Below are 19,021 nucleotides of genomic sequence, written 5' to 3'. Positions count from 1 at the left end.
TGGTGCCCCGTCACCTCTCCCCTGCTGGGCTGTTTTCATCGCTCTGTACAGGGGATGAGGTTCCCTTTGAAGCCCAGCAGGTCTGGAACCTAAGTGGCAGGGATGCTGTGACCCTAGTGTTCCTTTCACAGGCATATGACCTAACCAATTCCTAGGCAATTTCCAGATTTCTCCCTGAGCTCACATGGCTGGGGGCAGAGGGAGGGCCACCTTTCCGACTGACTGGTGACGCCCATTCTCTTCTCCCACTGCTGCTGGGGGCACTTATGGTAGCCTTCTGCCTATTCTGTAGATGGGACAGCTGAGGCTGGGTGAGGCCAGGCTGGGGACCATCCACAACTACTGTCCCCACGACTCAAAGCACAGCTGTGCCTGGCACTCCCAAGCTGTCAGGCTGGAGTCACAGGTGGCGGCTGGTTTCAGCATCTTCCAAGCCTACATCATCCCTTCTCTGGGTACCTGGAGCTCCACTCAGCCCTGGTGCCCTTATGGGAACATCCTGTCTGAAGACACACTTAGGCTGCTGGAGACCAGGTGGGGCCACCCAGTGGGAAGAGCAGCCATCACTGGGGAAGGCACCGCCAGAATTTAGACTCCTAGGCAGGTCGTTGTATCGATGGAGAGATAGAGGCCCAGAGAGGGTGAGTGACTTGCCCGAAGTCACACAGTCGATCACTCTTCTGGAACCCAGGCCTCTCAGACAGGTCTCAAGGTGGAGAATAAGGTGACATTCAACGAGCCAGCTGAGAGAGTCCCCTCCCCCTTCTCCCTTGAGAGCTCTGGCTCGTTGCCGGATTCTGTACCAAAGCAGAAACAGCCTGTGCAACCCCAGAGGCCTCCAGGGCCCAGCTACCCGGTTACAGGACCCCTTGGGACCCTCTCGCAGACAACCTGGAGGGCCCCAGGGGGCTGGGCCTGACACCAGGGGCAAGAAGGATGTGCGTTTGGACTGGAAAGGGTCCGTCCACTGGTGGCCGCTGGTCCAACTAGTCCGTACGTGGGTGTCTCCCACCACCACCTGTCACACTGCCTGCATCTCCACCCTTACAGATCCATCCTGTTGCCTCTGGCTGCTTGTCTGGCTCCTGGAGTCTCTTCTGGTACCATAAATTCATCATCATTTTTATTTGACAGTCATTGGTGCCTGCTCAGTACCAGGCCCTGGGCTGGTTCCTAGGAACTCAGAAAGAAGGACAAGACCCCTGCCAAACTGACTTCAGCATCTAGTGAAGGCAAAGACAAATATCAATACATATCATGGGAACGGCAGTTGAACTCGTGGATTCAGATATAGATCTGAATTCCAGCCTGGCCCCATGCTGGCTGTGTGACCATGCGCAAGCCCCTTAACCTCTCTGAGCCTCAGATTCCTGCTCTGTAAAATGGGAATAAGAATAGTTCCTACCTGAGAGGATTATTACCCTGAGCACTCAATGAGGTGATGTAGGTAGAAGCATGGGGAATATTGCTTTGCTCACAGCACTCACGCTGCAGTAGGAAAAAGATCTAAAGACCTCATAGGAGAGGTACAGGTTACCCTTGACACATGATGTGGGCAGTGTGTGCCTGGGGCCTCTGATAGGGAGGACTTCCTGGAGGAGGAATCCTCCAAGACTTTGTATGGTTTGAGGAACACTTCTGGCTAGAGGACACCCAGGCCTGAGTGGAAAACGGAGGCAGTGACAGAAGTGGGAAGAGGTAAGGAGCGGAAGGGAGGCCTCTTGAGTCCCACCGGGCACGGCCGGGCTGCCAGCTGTCACCCTTTAGCGGCCAGGCCCCAGGGGACCCGGAGTCACACTGCAGGACCAGCCTCGTTAATCATGGGCCCTTGGAGGCCAGAGCTGAAGCAGGCTGGGCAGGGGCTGACGTAGGCCCTTCCTGACCCATTTTATACATAGCAAAGGTGAGGCTCAGAGGGTGGGGAGCCACCTGCCCAAGCTAGGAAGAGATGGATCAGAGATTCAGATCTAGGTGGTCTGCAGCGCCCACCCTGCGCCAGGCCTGGCTGCCCCAGCACCTTGGACAGCGCCCACCCACGGCTGGACCAGTCCTGTGGGGTGTGGGTGTGAGAGATCCTGGGTCAAATCCTCCCCATAGCCTCTTCTCTCTCCTCTCATGTACCCTGCCTCCCCTCTCCATCCTTTCCTGCTCTCTCCAACGCCCCCCCGCATCGGTCCAAGGGAGCTAGGGTCTGACCTAGAGATGAAGGAGGTGACGGAAGCTGTGATGCGGAAGTGTGGGGCTGGAGTAGGCGAGGTGATAGGGAAGGTGATGAGAGCCGTGGAGGGGGGAGGGGCCGGGGAGGTGTTGGGGACCATGACTGGGGCTATTGCTGGTGGGGTGGAGTTGGGGGTGTAATAAAGGGGACCGTGATGGGGAGGGTAATAACGGCTGTGATGGAGGGGAGTGAAGGGGGAGGCATGGGGGTTCTACAGAGGGGATGACGGGGGATGTGATGGGAGGGTAATGAGGAGGGGCCAGGATGGGGAGGTGATGGGGCAGGACTGGTCACGGTGGAGCTGCCCATTCAGGCTGTGGGCAGTGGGATCCCTAGCTCCCTCCTCAGTGCGGTATTTTCAGGGTATGGAAGGTGCCCAGGGCCCTCCCACGCCTCCCTCCCCGCACACCTGTGTCTCCCTGGGCCTCCCTTCTTCCTCTCACTCCTGCATCACACCCAGTGGTAGCCACTCTGCAGGACGGCCTCCAGGTCCCAAGACAGTTGCCCCCACGATGAGTCCCCCTGGCCTCCCAGTCCACAGAGGCACCCCACCAGCTGCCAGCTGCCCTAGGCTGATACCAGCTGAGAGCAGGGGGCCCCAGATCTGGAACTGGCTGCCTCAGGGAGCCCTGTTGGTGCGGCCCAGGCTCTAGATTCCCTCCCTCACAGCCCTCTGGTAACTGTGGGGTGGGGTGAGGGGGTGCTGGCTTTTGACTCCGGGTAAACCACACTCTCCATGAGCCTCAGTTTCCTCCTCTGTAATATGGGTCCAACAACAGGACTCTCTCATGGGATTGTGGTCAGTACTAATTTGTTCATTCTTTCAGCAGGAATTTAATGAGTACCTGCTATGGGCCAGGCACCGTCCTAGGCACTAGGGATGCAGCAGTGAACAGGACAGATACAAATCACTGCCCTCAAAGCCCTTGTATTTTGGTAGGGGTGATGGGCATGACACAGGTGGCCAGACGCCGAGGAGGTCCGGGATGTGGGGCTGTTCCTGATCTTTGGGCTCCAGGAGCAGGCAGGCCGGAGACTGAGTCTCCCCCAGGTCCTGTGTAGCTGCGTCCTTGCTCTGTCACCCTGGCCAAGCACCTCTCCCTCTCTGGGTTCCTCCCATCATCCCTCTGGAGCTGCTCCAGGCTGCCACCTCCACCTGCCTGAATAGGAGTGGCAGGCGGGTGATGGGCAATGGGAGGGAGTCTGGCACTGGGCCGTGGAGCTGAACACCCTGAAATGCAGAACAAAGGAGGAAGCAATCAAAGAAGGCAGCGCTGGTGACCGGGACAGTCCTGCCAGCAGCTGCAGCGTGGCTACCTCTTCTGCCGATGACAGGCTGGGCCTCGCCGCCACTGAGCCTTTGTGCCCTCTCCTGCCCACTGCAAGCAGAGCAAGCAGGGCACGCCAGGGGAAGCGTAGGGTTCACCTGAAATTGCACGTGATGGAGCCCTCCCCAGGTTCCTCTCTTCCAGGGAACAAAGGTTCATTCGTGCCAAGGCGTTAGTCACCTGGGGCTGTGAAAATAAGAGTCAAGGAGCCTGGGGTCAACATCTATCTCTAAGTTGTAGGTGATCTGGACAAAGCCGCTTTCGCTTTCTGGGTTCCAATTTCTCCATCTAGAAAGAGGCGGAAAATTCAGATGCTTCCAGGGCCCGGGCAGCCAACAGAAGTGTGTGCAGTGGCTGGGAAGGCAACGGCGTTCCACTGTTGTTCTCTAGTGCCTGGTACACAGTAGCCGCTCAGTAAATACTTGAAAACACGAACGGAGTGACTGTGACTGAGCTTCTGCTAACTGTTGCCTCGGGGCTGCCTCTTTGGATACTTGGTGATTTTTGAAATCCAGACTTGAGTGAGTCCACCCCAGTTTTTAAATGCCTGGTCATTATATTTACAAGATGTAAACAGCGTGGCGCCCAAGACAAAATCAAATGCCCCCTCAACTTGCAATCTCCAGCCTAGACATTTGTAGTACTCAGGTAGGTTCACTTGTGTGTGTTTGGCCATTCATTCATTCACTGACTCATTCATTCATTTAGCCAGCATTTTCCAAGTACCTACTTCCCTGTGCTCCTGGCTATAAAGGGATGCTAAGGTGGCTGAAAGCCAGCCCAGCCTTTGAGAGGCTTCCAAGTTGGAGGGCACAGACGCCTCAACACTTAGTGAGCTCTGTGCTTTAATGGCGGTACTGTAGGTGGAAGGTGCTATGTGAGTCCCAAGGAGGAAGCGATTCTCCCTGAGGGTGGCAGAGACGATTTTAAGAGGCCAGTGCTTGAGCTGAACCATGACAAGTGTGTGGGAACTCGGCAGGGAGGGAAGTGGGGTGGGGTGGGTTGCAGGACATTCCAGACAGAGGGAACAGCATGTGCAAATACACCGAGGCACAGCCATGCGTGATGTGTTCAGAGAACAACTAGAAGTCTGGTGTCGTTAGAGTGTGAGGCTGTGCGGACAGCTTGTAACGGGCCTTGAAGATGAGCTAAAGAGCTTAGACTGCTTCATTCCTAAGGGCACTAGGGAGCTATTGATGGGTGTTGGGCGGAGGAGTGATGTGGTCAGACCTGAGTCTGTGAAAGATCCTCTGGCTGCCTTGGGAGAATGCATTACGGGGTGCGAAAGGTGGAAACCGGGACACAGGACGGAGGCTGCTGTAGTAGTCCATGCAGGCAGTCATGGTGGCTTGGACCAGGGTGGTGGCAGTGGAAGCGGGGAGAAGTTCAAATCTGGCTGGGCTGAATCCTGGCTTAATAACTTAGCTGTGTGATTTGGGTAAATCACTTCACCTCTCTGTTTTGGCAATTGTACAAGGCAATGATAAAAATGGTACCTGTTCTGTAGAGTGTCATGTGGATTAAGAATTAACATGTGGGGCTTCCTTGGTGGTGCAGTGGTTGGGAGTCTGCCTGCCGATGCAGGAGACACGGGTTCGTGCCCCGGTCTGGGAGGATCCCACATGCCACGGAGCAGCTGGGCCCGTGAGCCATGGCCGCTAAGCCTGCGCGTCCGGAGCCTGTGCGCCGCAACGCGAGAGGCCACAGCAGTGAGAGGCCTGTGTACCAAAAAAAAAAAAAAAAAAAAACAAGATTTAACATGTGAAACACTTAGCTCAGTACCTGGCACAGAGCAGACCCTCTGTGAGTGTTTACCATCATGATGATGAGATGTCTGTTTCACAGATGAGGAAGCAGAGGCTTGGCAGGGTCAGGGCACCTGCCCAACACCATGAGGGCTCCAGGGGATAGAGGACTCTCTGCTCCTTCTGCTTCCTACCCTCTCATTTCCGTCTCTCAGCTGCTGCTGCCATGCCTGGGGGTCTGAACCCGAGTGTGTTGGAAGCCAGGTGACTGGGAAGACACATACACAGCCCATAGAGTGGGCAAAGCCAGCTGGCAGCCGCCAGCAGCCTCCAGAGCGAGGGCCTTTTGAAACCAATTTGAAGGTGGTAGCCTCTCCGAGTGCCGTGCAGCCCCTCAGCCTTCCCCGGGCAGGGCTGGAGACCCCCTCCCCTCGCCTGCCCAGCTGCCAGCAGACCCTGGGGAGCCTGGGCCAGCTTCAAATGTGCAGAAACCGCTAATGGGCCGTGGCTCTGTTGACAAGTCCCCTGGGAGAGTCTGGAGGGAAACAGAACACTGCGGGATTATTGATCACAGGGCGGGAGGGAGAGGGAGGTGCCCCGGGTCCACAGACTGCAGTTCGAATCCCAGCCCAGCCACCACCCCTAGGTGGACCTCCAAGTCCTCCCAAGGAGCTTCAGTTTCCCCATCTGCCAAATGGGGCTAACAGTAGTGCACAAAACCTCTAGGGCTATTGCGAGGACTGGAGGGCGCACATAAGCCCTTAGCACAGTAGCTGGCACAGAAGAATTCGATAAAGCAGGATGGTTATTGTTACTGCTGTCAGGGAGTTGGCCAGCCACACAGATCATCAGTCGAGGGGTTAAGGGAGAGGGCCGCTATTCCAGAAGGCCATGTAATAGTCTGGGTTTGAACCTCAGCTGTGTCCCTTACTTACTGTGTAACCTCCGTGCCTCAGTTTCCTCCCCTGGAACGTGGGCTAGTACAAGTGGAGCAGTGAAGGGAACATCTGGAACCGGGTGGCCTTGGGATGGCTTCTGGCTGGACCACTTCCTTGCAGATAACCTTGGACATGTTCCTACCCTGCGCTGTGCCTCTGTTTCTTTGCCTCTAAAATGGGATGGTGAACTCCCTGGCGGTCCAGTGGTTAAGACTCGGCGCTTTCACTGCCGGGGCCTAAGTTCCATCCCTTGTCAGGGAACTAAGATCCCTCACGCTCCGCAGCGCGGCCAAAAAAAAATCAAATGGGATGGTAATATCCCTACCTCATAGGGCCACTGTGAGGATTAAATGAGTTCACGTGAGCCTGGGCCACAAAAGTGTGTTCTCTGAGCGAGAATGATGGTTACGATGACTTCTGGGTTGGGGGAGGAATCAGGAAACTACCCCATTGGGGCCTGGCATCCAGTGGGTGTTGAACTCACGCTTAACCCACTGCCCAACCCCCAGTCACAGGCCTCAGCCAGCAGCGGGACTCCCCCCACCTGACAGGATGTCCCATGACTGCCTCCCACGGGCCCCCCTTCCCGTCAGGGTCTGGGTGCCCCCAAACTGAGGTCACTTCCCTCCGGGAAGCCACCCCCAGAGGGAGTGGTTTGTTGCTGGGCCTTGGGACTGGCTCAGCCCAGGGAGAAACACTTTGGAGACTAGAGAGGCAGACAGGAGGGCTCAGAACCCTCCCGTCTCTCTACAGAGTCAGCTTTTTCTTAAAGCCAAAAGCTGGAGGGCTGAGACACCCACACACCCCGCCTTCAGGCAGAGGGGTCAGATCAGGACCGCGTTCTCCAGCCAGAAACCTCTCACAGCGAAACAACTGAGGGCAAAGCTGAGGTAGTGAGTTCCCCGTCGCTGGAGGTATCCTAGGCTGGGCTACCACTTGGCTGAGTTAAACCCCTTAGAACCAGTCTAACCTGGCCTTTCCTTTGCTCCGTGAATAAAGCATTATCCCCAACCCTCCCAAGATTTCACTCTTCTGGGACCTCAGTTGTCTCCTGTAAAATGGGAATAATTCTGGTCCCTCCCTAGAAGGAACCGTGTGAGGATAAAATGAGTTAGTGCAAGGAAAGTGCTGAACACAGCCTCTGGCACATAGTGGGGACTCAGTAAACGTTAGCTTTATTGGTATTGCTGTAGCTGCGGTCTTCCCCCCCACCCCGTCCCCCCTCTCTGCTCCTCCGTTTCCTGGCCTAGCTCTCTCGTTCTCCCTGACTGTCCCTGACTGTCTCAGTCTCTAGGCTTCAGGATTCTGTTTCTTTGTTTTAATATTTATCTATTTATTTATGTATTTATTCTGGTTGCACTGGGTCTTAGCTGCGGCACGCCGGATCTAGTTCCCCGACCAGGGATCGAACCTGGGCCCCCTGCACTGGAAGCGTGGAGTCTTACCCACCGGACCACCAGGGAAGTCCTAGGATTCTGTATCTTTAAGTCTCTCTGCCCCCCACTCTCCTGTATCTATCTGCCTTAGCATTTCCCATTTTGATCTCGGCCCTCTGTGCATGTGTGTCTCTCTCTGTCTCTGTGCCTTTCTCTCCCTCTCTTTTTTTTTTTTTTAAGATTTTTTTTTAATGTGGACCATTTGTTTTTAAGTCTTTATTGAATTTGTTACAATATTGTTTCTGTTTTATGCTTTGGTTTTTTTGGCTGCGAGGCATGTGGGATCTTAGCTCCCTGACCAGGGATCGAACCCGCACCCCCTGCATTGGAAGGTGAAGTCTTAACCACTGGACCGCCAGGGAAGTCCCCTCTCTCCCTGTCTCTTGCTCTCCCCACCTGTGTCTCGATCTCTCTTTGGTTGTCTCTGCCCCAGGCATGAACTGGTCACTGGCTGCAGTGGCCGCGGCCGTCCCCACACCCGGTCTCCAGGGGCCCAGCTCCTGCAATCCTCCAGCTGACATTTGGCCAAAGCCCCTTTCCCCTCAGTTCATCTGGAACAAGATTGGAATTTTTCAACCAAACATTCCTAAGAAGCGAAGGAGGGGGTGGGGGGACAGGGAACAAAAGCAGACACAGAAACAGGCCCAGAAATAGTACGTGCTTGACACAGGTTCCTAACTGCCATGGGGACACGGACCCTGGTGGCCAGTGCAGCCGGGTACCCGTGAGGCCAGAGAAGGGGAGTGGACCCAGCAGAGCCGGTCCATGTTAGAAAGACCAGCCGTGCATCCAGGCCACCAGTCTGAGGCCCTTCCCATCTCCCAGGCTGAGGAACCTCCAGCCTCATCTTAGACCCATTGTTCTGGCCAAAAATCTAGGCCAGGGCCACTGGGGAAGAGAAAGAGTGTTTCCGCCGCTGCTCCCTTGGAAATCTCGAAATCGCAGCCCAGGCAGGTCACCAGGGAACCAGCTGGCCCCCCTCGGCCTGGTCCACGGCCAGCGTGAGCTGGGAGGTGGACGGACAGGCAGGCAGGCAACACTGGGCGCTTCAGGGTGCAGGGCCCAGCGGGGAGGACGGCAGCTGCCCTAATTACTCCAGCTCGCCAGGTTCCGATCTCGTTTGAAAAGGACTCCAGGGACGCAGCCTTTAATAACTACCAGTAAACAGGCAGGAAAATCAATACCGGCTAAATAGAGCCCTGGAGAGAGGGACGCCTGGGCTGGTTGGCCCTGAGCTGGCTGCGAGGAGCTCCCAGAGTCCTTTGTTACAGAGCTGGCCAATGCTGACCTTAGGAACCCTGTCCCCCCTTCCCCGGGGACCCCTTGTGCACTTTGGCCTCTGCTCCAGTCTGCACTCCCTCTTCTAGCAAGACCAACCCCTCCGGGCTTCCCTGGTGGCGCAGTGGTTGAGAGTCCGCCTGCCGATGCAGGGGACCGCGGGTTCGTGCCCCGGTCCGGGAAGACCCCACATGCTGCGGAGCGACTGGGCCCGTGAGCCATGGCCGCTGAGCCTGCGCGTCCGGAGCCTGTGCTCCGCAATGGGAGAGGCCACAACAGTGAGAGGCCCACGTACCACGAAAAGAAAAAAAAAAAAAAAAAAAGACCAACCCCTCCTCTTTCCCACTCCCTCTGAGCCCCGACCTGTGCCAAGTAGGTTGCCTGTTTCAGTTGCAGACGCCTCATTTGTGCCTTGTGCCTAGTGCTGGGAACAAAAACATAGATCTGACCTGGTCCTTGTCCTCCTGAAAGTCATCAACCAGTGAGGGAGATTAAGAACAAAAACAAATCACGTAATGACAGTGCAAAGATATACATGCAGTAAAAAGCAGCATGTGCTAGCTATAGCAGCAGAACAGAAAAGCACTTCCTGGAGGAGGTGGGCATGTAGAGGGTTTTTTTGGGTGAGTAGGAGTTTGCCAAGTGACCAAGGGCTGGGAAAAGGTGAATGTGGGTAATGTATATAATAATAACAGCGTCTTAGCTAACATTCCTCAAGCACTTACTGTAGCCAAGCGCTCTGCCAAGCACCTATGATGTGCATTATCTTACTCTGCCCCACAGTGATCCCTTGGGGGTGGGTATTCATACCCCATTTGACAGATGAGGACACTGAGGCTAAGCGTGGAGCCAGGACTGGCACACGGCCTGTGAGCCTTCTGAGTTGTTTCTCTCAGCCACTTCACTCTGCCCCTCCCACCCCTGACCCTGCCCTGCCCAGCTCAAGACCTGGCACACAGAGGTGATTGAATATAGCAAGTTCCCACCCCCTGCCTTCCCGTTCCGGGGTTACACCTTCCATGTAACACAGCACCCCAACCCTTAACTGGGAGGCTAATGGTGGTACTTTGGACACATCGGACCTGAAGATCATCTGTCAAGGGCCCTCATTTTGCAGATGAGGAAACTGAGGCTCTGAGAGGGGAAGACCAGGACTTGGGAGCAGATGGGAACAGGATCCCAGATTTTCCCTCTAACTAATCCCCTCTCAGGCCTGCCCTGGAAGAACACCGTTGTCAAGGAAAAAGTCAACATGCACATGCTAAATTAAAATGATAAACAGACTGGAGAATGAGGCTGCCCTGCAGGCCCGGGAGGGGGCAGTTTTCATACGACTGACTACGCCCGCCACGCCTCTCTCATTACAGCTACAGCTCTGTGCCTCGACTTCCCCAGCTCTCGGAGTCTGGGAGGTTGACAGAGGGCAGGGGGTAGCCCATAGCCCTTGGGATTCAAACAGAGAGAGCAGAGGAGTAGCTGTTTTGGCCCTGGGTCAGGACCCAAGTGAAGGTCAGATAGAGTCTGTGCCCGGGAGAGAGAAGCTTAAGCAAGGCAGGGGAAGGAGGGGGTCCTCAGGATGGACCATGATGGGTCCTCATCCATCTGGCCGCAGATTCCAGGGCCAGGCACCCTGGCGTTGTGCCAGTTGACAGTGGAAACACTCCCCACGTAGGGAGGGCCCACTGCGTGCTAGGCACTGTGCTAGGCACAAGGGATAGAGCCAGGAGTAAAGCAGGCAAGATCCCTGACCTTGTACGGGGGAGACAGAGAGTGAAGCAAGTCTGCAGATGAATGAATCACGCAGGTAGCACTGAGTGCCAGGAAGAGCGATAGAGCAAGGGAAGAGGGTGGCAATGGAGGGCCATGGAAGGGTGGCGTTTCCAATGAGGGGATGTTTGAACAGAGACCTAAAAGAAAGGAGGGGGAAAACTGTGAGAACGTCTGGGAGTGGCTAGGTCATATTCCAGGGGGAGGGGACAGCAAATGCAAAGGGCCTGAGGCTGGACATTGCTTCAGTTGTTTGAGGAACAGCAATGGGGCCAGGGAGTGAGTGAGAGGTGGGCTTTATAGACCCGCGGGACTTTGTAGAGGCTTTATAGACAATGTGGTGCTTTGTAGGTCATGGCCAGGACTTTGACTTTGACTCCAAGCAAGGAGGGAACCATGGGAGAATTTTGAGTCAAAGAAGAACTTGATCTGACTTGCATTGAATGAGATCCCTCTGGCTGCTGTGTGGGGAAGAGACGACAGAAGGCAAGGACAGGAGCAGTGACCAGTAATGAGTCTACTGCAATAGTCCAGGCAAGAGAAACACAGTGGCTTGGACCAGGTAGACTTGGTGCGATGGGGAGAGGGAGAAGTGGTCAGATGTGGGATGTATTTGAAGATAGAGACCACTGGATTTACTGATAGACTGGACGTGGGGTATGACATGAGAAGTCAGGGATGGGTCCAAGGATTGGGGCTTTGGGGCTTGAGCAAAAGGAAGGATGGAGCTGCCAGTAACTGCAACAAGGAAGGCTTCAGGAGGAGCAGGTTTGGGGTGGAGGAAGACCACAGCTCTGCTCTGGCAGAGCTGAGTTTGGGAAGCCCATTGGACCTGCATGGGAAAGTGCAGAGGGAGCAGCTGGATACACAAGTCTGGCTCTAAGGGGAGAGGATATTGGAATCATCAGAGTAGAGACACTATTTGTCTCGATGGATCCTTTTAGCAACCTTATAAGGAAGGTCTGCTTGTGCCCATTTTAGAGACGATAAAACTGAGGCTCAGAGCCATTGAGCTGCCTGATCACAGACACACAGCTGGAAAGTTGGGCGGCTGGGGCTTGAAATGAGGTCTGTCTGCCTCCCAGCCCTGGTGCCCCACCCAGACCCTGTGCTCTGTGGCTATTCTCACCAAATCCTCCCAGCAGCCCCGTGTGATTGGGGAGGGGTGGCTCATGGATTATCATCACCTTCATTTTCGAGATGGGGCCACCGAGACTTAGGGAGACTTAAGGGACTTGCCCACAGTTGAGGAGCAGTCAAGCGTGCAGCCTTCCTGCCAGTGTGCCACGTGAACCAAAAGAATCTCTCCACACTGGCCCCAAGGCACAGGGCAGGCTCAAGGCACTGAGAAGTCTCGCAGCCTGGACCTTGTTCATCTCTTTTTAACCCAGTGTCCATGGAGCCTTGCTCTCAGAAAGCATCTAGAATTGGGAAGCATGGAGCAGAGGCTGGGAGCCAAATTTCAGGGCCCCTGTTTTTAAAATGGGAGCGTGAATACCCACCTGGCTGGGGCTGTCACGTGGTTATGTTCATTTTGAATGACCACTCAGCACGAAGCCATCCACAGAGCAGATAGGCAGCACGTTTGCTAAAAGAAGGAACAAATAAACAGATGCATGAAAAAAGGAGTAAATGAGTGGATGAAGGAATGGACCAATGCAAGGATAGCAAAAGGCATGACAGAATAAAACAACCGAACTCAGAATGGATCGATATCTGAACTAACGAATTCACTCACACGTTCAGCAAATATCTAGTGAACACCTACTGTGTGCAGGCACTGCGGATACAGCAGTGAGTAAAACGAAGTCCTCGCCTTGTGGCAGTGACATTCTAGTGGGAGGAGACAGACAGAAAGCAAGATATATGTGTAACATATAACGTATACCAGATGGAACAGGGAAGGAGAGAAGGGAAAGTAGGAATGTGGAAGGGTGCACATGTTTATACAGGATGGTCGTAAGTGAAGGGATGATTGAAATCATGGATAGAGTTGCTGAAGGAGAATAAGTGCAGGTATGGATGATGGCAGGCATGGGTGAGCTAGAGAATTATTGAATGAAGGAACTGAGGAATACATGATGCACAAACCAAGGCAGGAATAAAGGAAGGCACGAATGAAAGAATTACGGAATGCATAAGTGAACTTGTGCTTGAAGTAATTACTGAATGGATGGACTGATGGACGGATTACTGAATGAGTGAGCTAATGAAGGAAAGAAGGACCATCAGTGTCGGCACGGTCGTGGCCTCTGTCGATCCCGGCTCCCACCCCAGGCTCTGACTCCGCTTCCCACCCGCTCCTTGTCTAAACAGCTCACACCCCCTTCTCCCTTCTCCTCCCCCAGGGCCTGTGATGGGCCACTGCTTCAGTGCCTGTGTTGACCCTTCAGTGGTGGGGGCAGCTTGCGACCCCCTGACCCCCTTGCTGACTTGCATCCCCGTCCTGACACCCCGCTTCCTTGCCTTCCACGCCCCCCTTCCCGGGCCCGCGCTCCTCTCGCCCCAGGCCATATGTGCTGACCCTCAAGCTCGCCCCTGCCCGTACTGACCCTCCAGCCCGTGCTGACCCCGGTGTTGTCCCCCGCTCCTCCGGCCTGTCCCGATCCCCCTGGCCGCGGATGTTAACGGCCCTCCGGTCCTGACTCCCGTCCCCCTTGTGAGCACAGGCACCATGCGGCCGGTGCGGCGCAACTTCTACGACCCGTCGTCGGCGCCGGGCAAGGGCATCGTGTGGGAGTGGGAGAACGACGGCGGCGCGTGGACGGCCTACGACATGGACATCTGCATCACCATCCAGAACGCCTACGAGAAGCAGCACCCGTGGCTCGACCTCTCGTCGCTCGGCTTCTGCTACCTCATCTACTTCAACAGCATGTCGCAGATGAACCGCCAGACGCGCCGGCGCCGCCGCCTGCGCCGCCGCCTGGACCTCGCCTACCCGCTCACCGTCGGCTCCATCCCCAAGTCGCAGTCGTGGCCCGTGGGCGCCAGCTCGGGCCAGCCCTGCTCGTGCCAGCAGTGCCTGCTGGTCAACAGCACGCGCGCCGCTTCCAACGCCATCTTGGCTTCGCAGCGCCGCAAGGCGCCCCCCGCGCCCCCGCCGCCCCAGCCGCCGCCCGGAGGACCAGCGGGCACGCTCGCCGTGCGCCCCAGCGCCACCTTCGCAGGCGCCGCGCTCTGGGCCGCGCCCGCCGCCGGCCCCGCCGAGCCCGCGCAGCCCCTCAGCGCGTCCCCGCGGAGCCCGAGCGCCCCCAGCGGCGCGCCCACCCCGGGGCAGAACAACCTCAACCGGCCCGGGCCCCAGCGCGCCACCAGCGTGAGCGCACGCGCCTCCATCCCGCCGGGGTAAGCCGGGCCCTGGGCGCAGGGGTAGCTGCCCACTGGGGCTAGGAACAAAGAATTACAGTACTAATTATAATAACCACAAGTAATATCTAGCATCTATTAAGTATTCACTTTGTGCCAAGGGTTAACTAAGCACCTTAACGCTCATTTATCTCCAGGCGTAAGGACCCTGTGGGGTAGGGAGCGTCATCATCCCCAATTTACAGATGAGGAAACTGAAGCATGGGGAGAGTTAGTAACATTTCCCAGATCACACAATTCACAGTGATGGGTCCATAGCAGCAACTATAATGGTGTACAGTCCATGTTTATTATTTACTAAACTCTTTATCTACACCACCTCATTTATTACACACACACACACCCCAAAATTCCACCATGCCCCTGCTACAGATGGAGAGGCTGAGGCTGGGAGAGGTATGGCACCTTCTGAGGGCCACCCAGGTGGAGAGCAGGGATTGGAATTCACACCAATTCCAGGATTCTGTGCTGTGCTGTCTTCGAATTTTTGGAGGGTTTTCACCCCTGCCCCAGTCCATACTCATCTCACGTGGAGGCTCAAAGCAAGCATTAGGCCCTTGTCCAAAACATTTCCCCTATAGGCCACATCTAAATATCACCATCACTTGGGGCTAATACTGTGATTTTCAAGCTGGGCTTTAGGGACTCCTGGGGTGACCCGAGATAGTGGCAGAAGAGGGTGGTGGTTAAGAGGTCAGGCGCACAAGAGCCAGCCTCTCTGCTCTTGTTTTAACCAGAGCAGCCCTTTTTGAAATCTCTTTTGTGAACTGGCTTTCCCAGCAGGATGTCACTGAGGAAGGGAACCCGGTTCACACCAACTTTGGAAGTCCCTGGGTTAAGGCATCCAGGCCCCGGGATAGGGACCCAGCGAGCCTGTCAGCTCCCCACCCTGGAGCCCAGGTTCAGCTGAGCTCAGCAGAGGACCAGGCCCTGAAGTGGTGGGAGAGAGAGGGAGGGGCAAAGACCTCGACCTCGAGATAGACCAGAGGGAAAAGAGCAGCTGGGCTGTGGGTCGTGGTGCCCAAAAGGCGGAACGGGCACCAAAAGTCAGCTCTGCTCTAATTCCTCTGGCACGGCCCAGGAGAGCGACCGTGCTGATCTGACCTCAGCAAAGGTCAGCCATGGAGACAACCTTTGAGGTCACCGTATCCAGGTCTCCCCTTTCACCAACAGAAGCTGAGGCCTGGGGAAGGGAAGGGACTCTGAATCAGGCTGCCCTTCTGAACCTTTGAGAATCTGACTGCTTGGGTTCAGATCCCCTCTTGGCAGCCACTTTCGAGCTGTGAGGTCTGGGGCAAGTCCCTCCCCTTCACTGAGCCTCGGTTTCATCATCTGTGAAATGGAAGCTGTGTACCTCATCATAGCACCTATGTCGCAATGGTCCTGCGGTGGCAGCCGGGACTACCACTGTTATCCAGGAGGAGGGCTGGTATGGGGGGCAGGGGAGCTGGGATTTTCCATGGGAAGGACTACAGCAGCCACCGCCTGCCAGCCTCGCCCTCCCTTCCCCTCCTCGCCACCTTCCCCTCCAGGTCATTCCTCTATGGCCCGACCGTCCCAGTGCCCACGGAGAGGAGCCCTGAGGAGGTCAGGGAAAGCATCTTGGGGAAGCAGTGCGGGAGGGACTTACCCATCTGGGGATCACAGACAGGTTTTCACTGTGGCTCCTTGTAAATTGCGACCTGGCTCTGGCTCCCTTACGAAAAGAGAGGGTTGGAGGGCCCCAGAATGACAAGAAGAGTAGAACAGCAAGTTGGAGTAGATGCAGGAGGGGGCAGAAGCGGGAAAGTCCCAGGGGCCTTTGCAGCAAGAATTCAAGAACCTTCTCTCCGGGGCTGTATTGTTGAAACCCACTAGTAGATTATGAAATCAGAAGGTTGTAACCAGAATTTTCTGGCAATGGAATGGAATAGAATAGGATAGAAAAGAAAATATTGGCATGTGTCGTACACAGTAACAGTAAGAATTGTTCCGTGAACCTTTCGCATGATTTCTACGTGTGTTTAATGGGTCGCCAGGTGAAATGAATTTCTTAGTCACTGATGAAACTTTTGAAAGCCACTGTTTTAGGGCAAGCTGGGAATTGCTCAGTTTTAACTGCTCAGTATCGGTTCTCCAAAGGTGTACTGTGGGTGCATGTTTACAGAGACCAACAAGACAAACAGGGTCGAAACTGCCAGACATACAGCCAGCAAACGAGTAAATGAACACAATTGCTGGAGAGAGAGGGAAGTGCTGGGGAAGGTGGTGGGATGGGGTGGTGTGGTTGAGAGGGAACGGGATAGTCAAGGCAGACCCCACCGAGGAGGTAGGTAGCCGGGCCTGGAGAAAGGCTGTTCCAGACAGAGGGAACAGCGTGCACAGCTTCAATGGGGCTTAAAGGACACGGCACGTTTAGAGAAGGGCTAGAGGTGTGGGGAGGCCTGGAGTGTGAGGTGCCAGCGAGAACAGAAAAGGGCATCCCAGGCAGGGGCAGTGCAAGTGCAAAGGGGTGGGGGTGAGAATGAATCCAGCAGGTTCTGGAGACTGCGCAGGGATAGAGGTGGAACGGCAGGGGCTGAGATTTTTTCCATGTTGGGAGTACAGAGCCAGATGGCAGGGCCTGAGGTGGGGCCTGGGCTTGGTGCTGCCAGCAGTAGGGAGTATAGAGTGTGCTTGAGCTCACGAGGGCTCTGGAGAGAAGAAAGATTTCTCCCTGGGGGTGCTGATCATTAAACATGTCCTCCTCTGACCTGCCAGCACCCGGCTCTCCCCAGCCATGTGCCCCCTACCCAGTCTGTATCACTCCCCCTCCCCTTCCTGGGAGCTCTTTCTGACCCTCTCTGAGACCAGACATTGGCCTGGAAAGGGGACATGGGGGACTGGTGGGGCTCCCTCATCCCTCCCTGGCCATGTAGACCCTGTCCAGTCTCACCCCTGCCCCTCTTAACAGACCCTCCCCAGCCAGACAAGCCTGGGTGGAGACCCCCCAACCCTCATCTCCAAGGAACTCCAGCTAAAAATACCCCTGGTTCAGAGTGGGGGGGTGGGTACAGGACACGTGGAGTCTCCTGCTGAGTGAGGGGAGTGGGAGGAAGGAGGCATGGGGATGGCAGACCCTGCTTCCTCCAGGCTGAAGCTTCCCGTTGCCAAGGTGCAGGCCTTGTGTGCAAGGTGAGGCCCTGGTGCAGCCTATGATGGGAAAGGGATGGGGTCTCTGAGGAGCTAGGCAGCCAGGCCCCCCACTCCACCCTGATCCCCAAACCCCACAGGGCCCCTCATGGCCCTTCTCACGGTCTCTCTGCCTCTGTGTTTGTCTGTCATTGTGCCTGGGCTGCCATAGCAAAGTGCCACAGACTGGGGGGCCCAAACAACAGAAATGTATTGTCTTGTCTCGCGCTCTGGGGGCTGGAGGTCTGAGATCAAGGTGTCAGTAGGGTGGGTTTCTTGTGAGCCCTCTCTCCTTTGGCTTACAGATGGGCACCTTCTCCCTGTGTCTTCATATCACCTACCCTCTGTACCTCTGTGTCCAAATTTCCTCTTTATAAGGACACCAGCCATATTGATTAGGGCCCAACCTAATGACCTTGTTCATAACTTGATCACCTCTTCAGAGATCCTGTCTCCAAAGTGTCTGGGGGTTTGGGGGGCGTTAGGACTTCAACACATGAGTTCTGGGGTGAACACAATTCAAGCCACAGCCGTGTGTCTGTGACTTTCCTGTTACACTTTCTGAGTCTCAGCCTCCCTTTCAGTCTCTCTCTTTCTCCCTGTGACTGTGTCTCCCTGTCTCTGTCTGTGTCTGTCTCTTGTTCCTTCTCTCCTGCCTTTTTCTTTCCCTCTCATCAGCTCTCTCCCTCCCCTGCTCCCTTCTCTCCACCCTACCTCTCTCCTGCCGAGAGAGGTGCATGGCTTCCCCTCCCTGGCCTCAGTTTCCCCATCTGCCAAACGGAGCTAAAATCGCCCCCATCCGCACGTGCTGGCTCAGCAGAGCCGATGCGCGTGCAAATGCGTTTCAAATCACCGCACGTGATCCGTGTGCAAGGGAGGGGTGAACTCTGACATCGTTCTTTGTCCTCCTTCTTACCTCCCATCCTCGTCTCAGGACAGAGGTCCAGAGAGGGGCACTGACTTGCCCCCAGGCCACACAGCCAGTGGGGCCAGAGTGTCCCCCTGGCCAGGGTTTTTTTCCACTCCCCCTGTGATGGGGCGAGAAGCCAGCTGGCAGCCGGGGCCTGGGGGACAGACACAGAGGGGTGGGAAAGATCCACCCTGTCACCTGAGAGGGCAGCATCCAGCACTTTGGAACACAGCTGTGGGACAGACTCAGAGTTTCCAGCCCACGTGGTGGAGGGGAGAGGGAGGGGGACAGCTGCAGGCCTGTTTCCATTTACTGAGCGCTCAGTACGTCCCAGGCTCCATCTCACGGCTTTTACGTGCATCGCCTCTCTTGATGCACACAGAAACCCAAGGTGGCGGGTCCTATTATCCCCATTTTCCAGATGAGGAAACTGAGGCTCTGAAAGGCTGGCACTTGATCAAGGTCACGTGATTAGGACTCTGATTCAAAAACCCCAGTCGGCCACGGTACTGGGATACCCCACCCCCCCGTCTGCCCACTCCAAGTTTCCAGCCAGGGTCCCAGAGAGACCTGGCCCTGATTCTACAAGGTGTTGTGGAGTCCAGGGAGTAGATGGGCCCACAGAGGCTGAGTTTGGGCCCAGCTTCTGTGTCTCCTCTCACTGTGTGACCCCAGTGGAGCTTATTGCCCTCTCTGGACCTGTTTTTGCACCTATGGAGTGGGGCTGGCAACAAAGACCAACATGGGGGTAGATATCAGAGTGCCTGCATTTTCAAATCTGCCCCTAGCAGTGGGAGAGGGGGCTTACCCCTGCCGCTGCCCGTACATCCCTATCAGACTACAATGTTGCCAACCTAATCAGTGCCATCAAGATGCCATTTG

At 55.7% G+C, this 19,021-nt stretch overlaps 1 protein-coding gene across 1 annotated transcript in view; it reads left to right on the top strand.

The window, feature by feature from the left end:
- The window catches only part of DTX1 (deltex E3 ubiquitin ligase 1), a 37,640-nt gene that overhangs the window by 4,666 nt on the left and 13,953 nt on the right, over positions 1-19,021 (top strand). The window contains exon 2 of the mRNA XM_032603222.1: positions 13,380-14,058. Within this exon, the coding sequence (XP_032459113.1) occupies positions 13,380-14,058 (679 nt within the window). The remainder of the gene's footprint in view (positions 1-13,379; positions 14,059-19,021) is intronic.

Source organism: Phocoena sinus, chromosome 14 (assembly GCF_008692025.1).
Source record: "Phocoena sinus isolate mPhoSin1 chromosome 14, mPhoSin1.pri, whole genome shotgun sequence".
Taxonomy (NCBI): domain Eukaryota; kingdom Metazoa; phylum Chordata; class Mammalia; order Artiodactyla; family Phocoenidae; genus Phocoena; species Phocoena sinus.
Note: the sequence above shows the minus strand (reverse complement) of the source record. Positions and strands in the feature narration are given on the sequence as shown.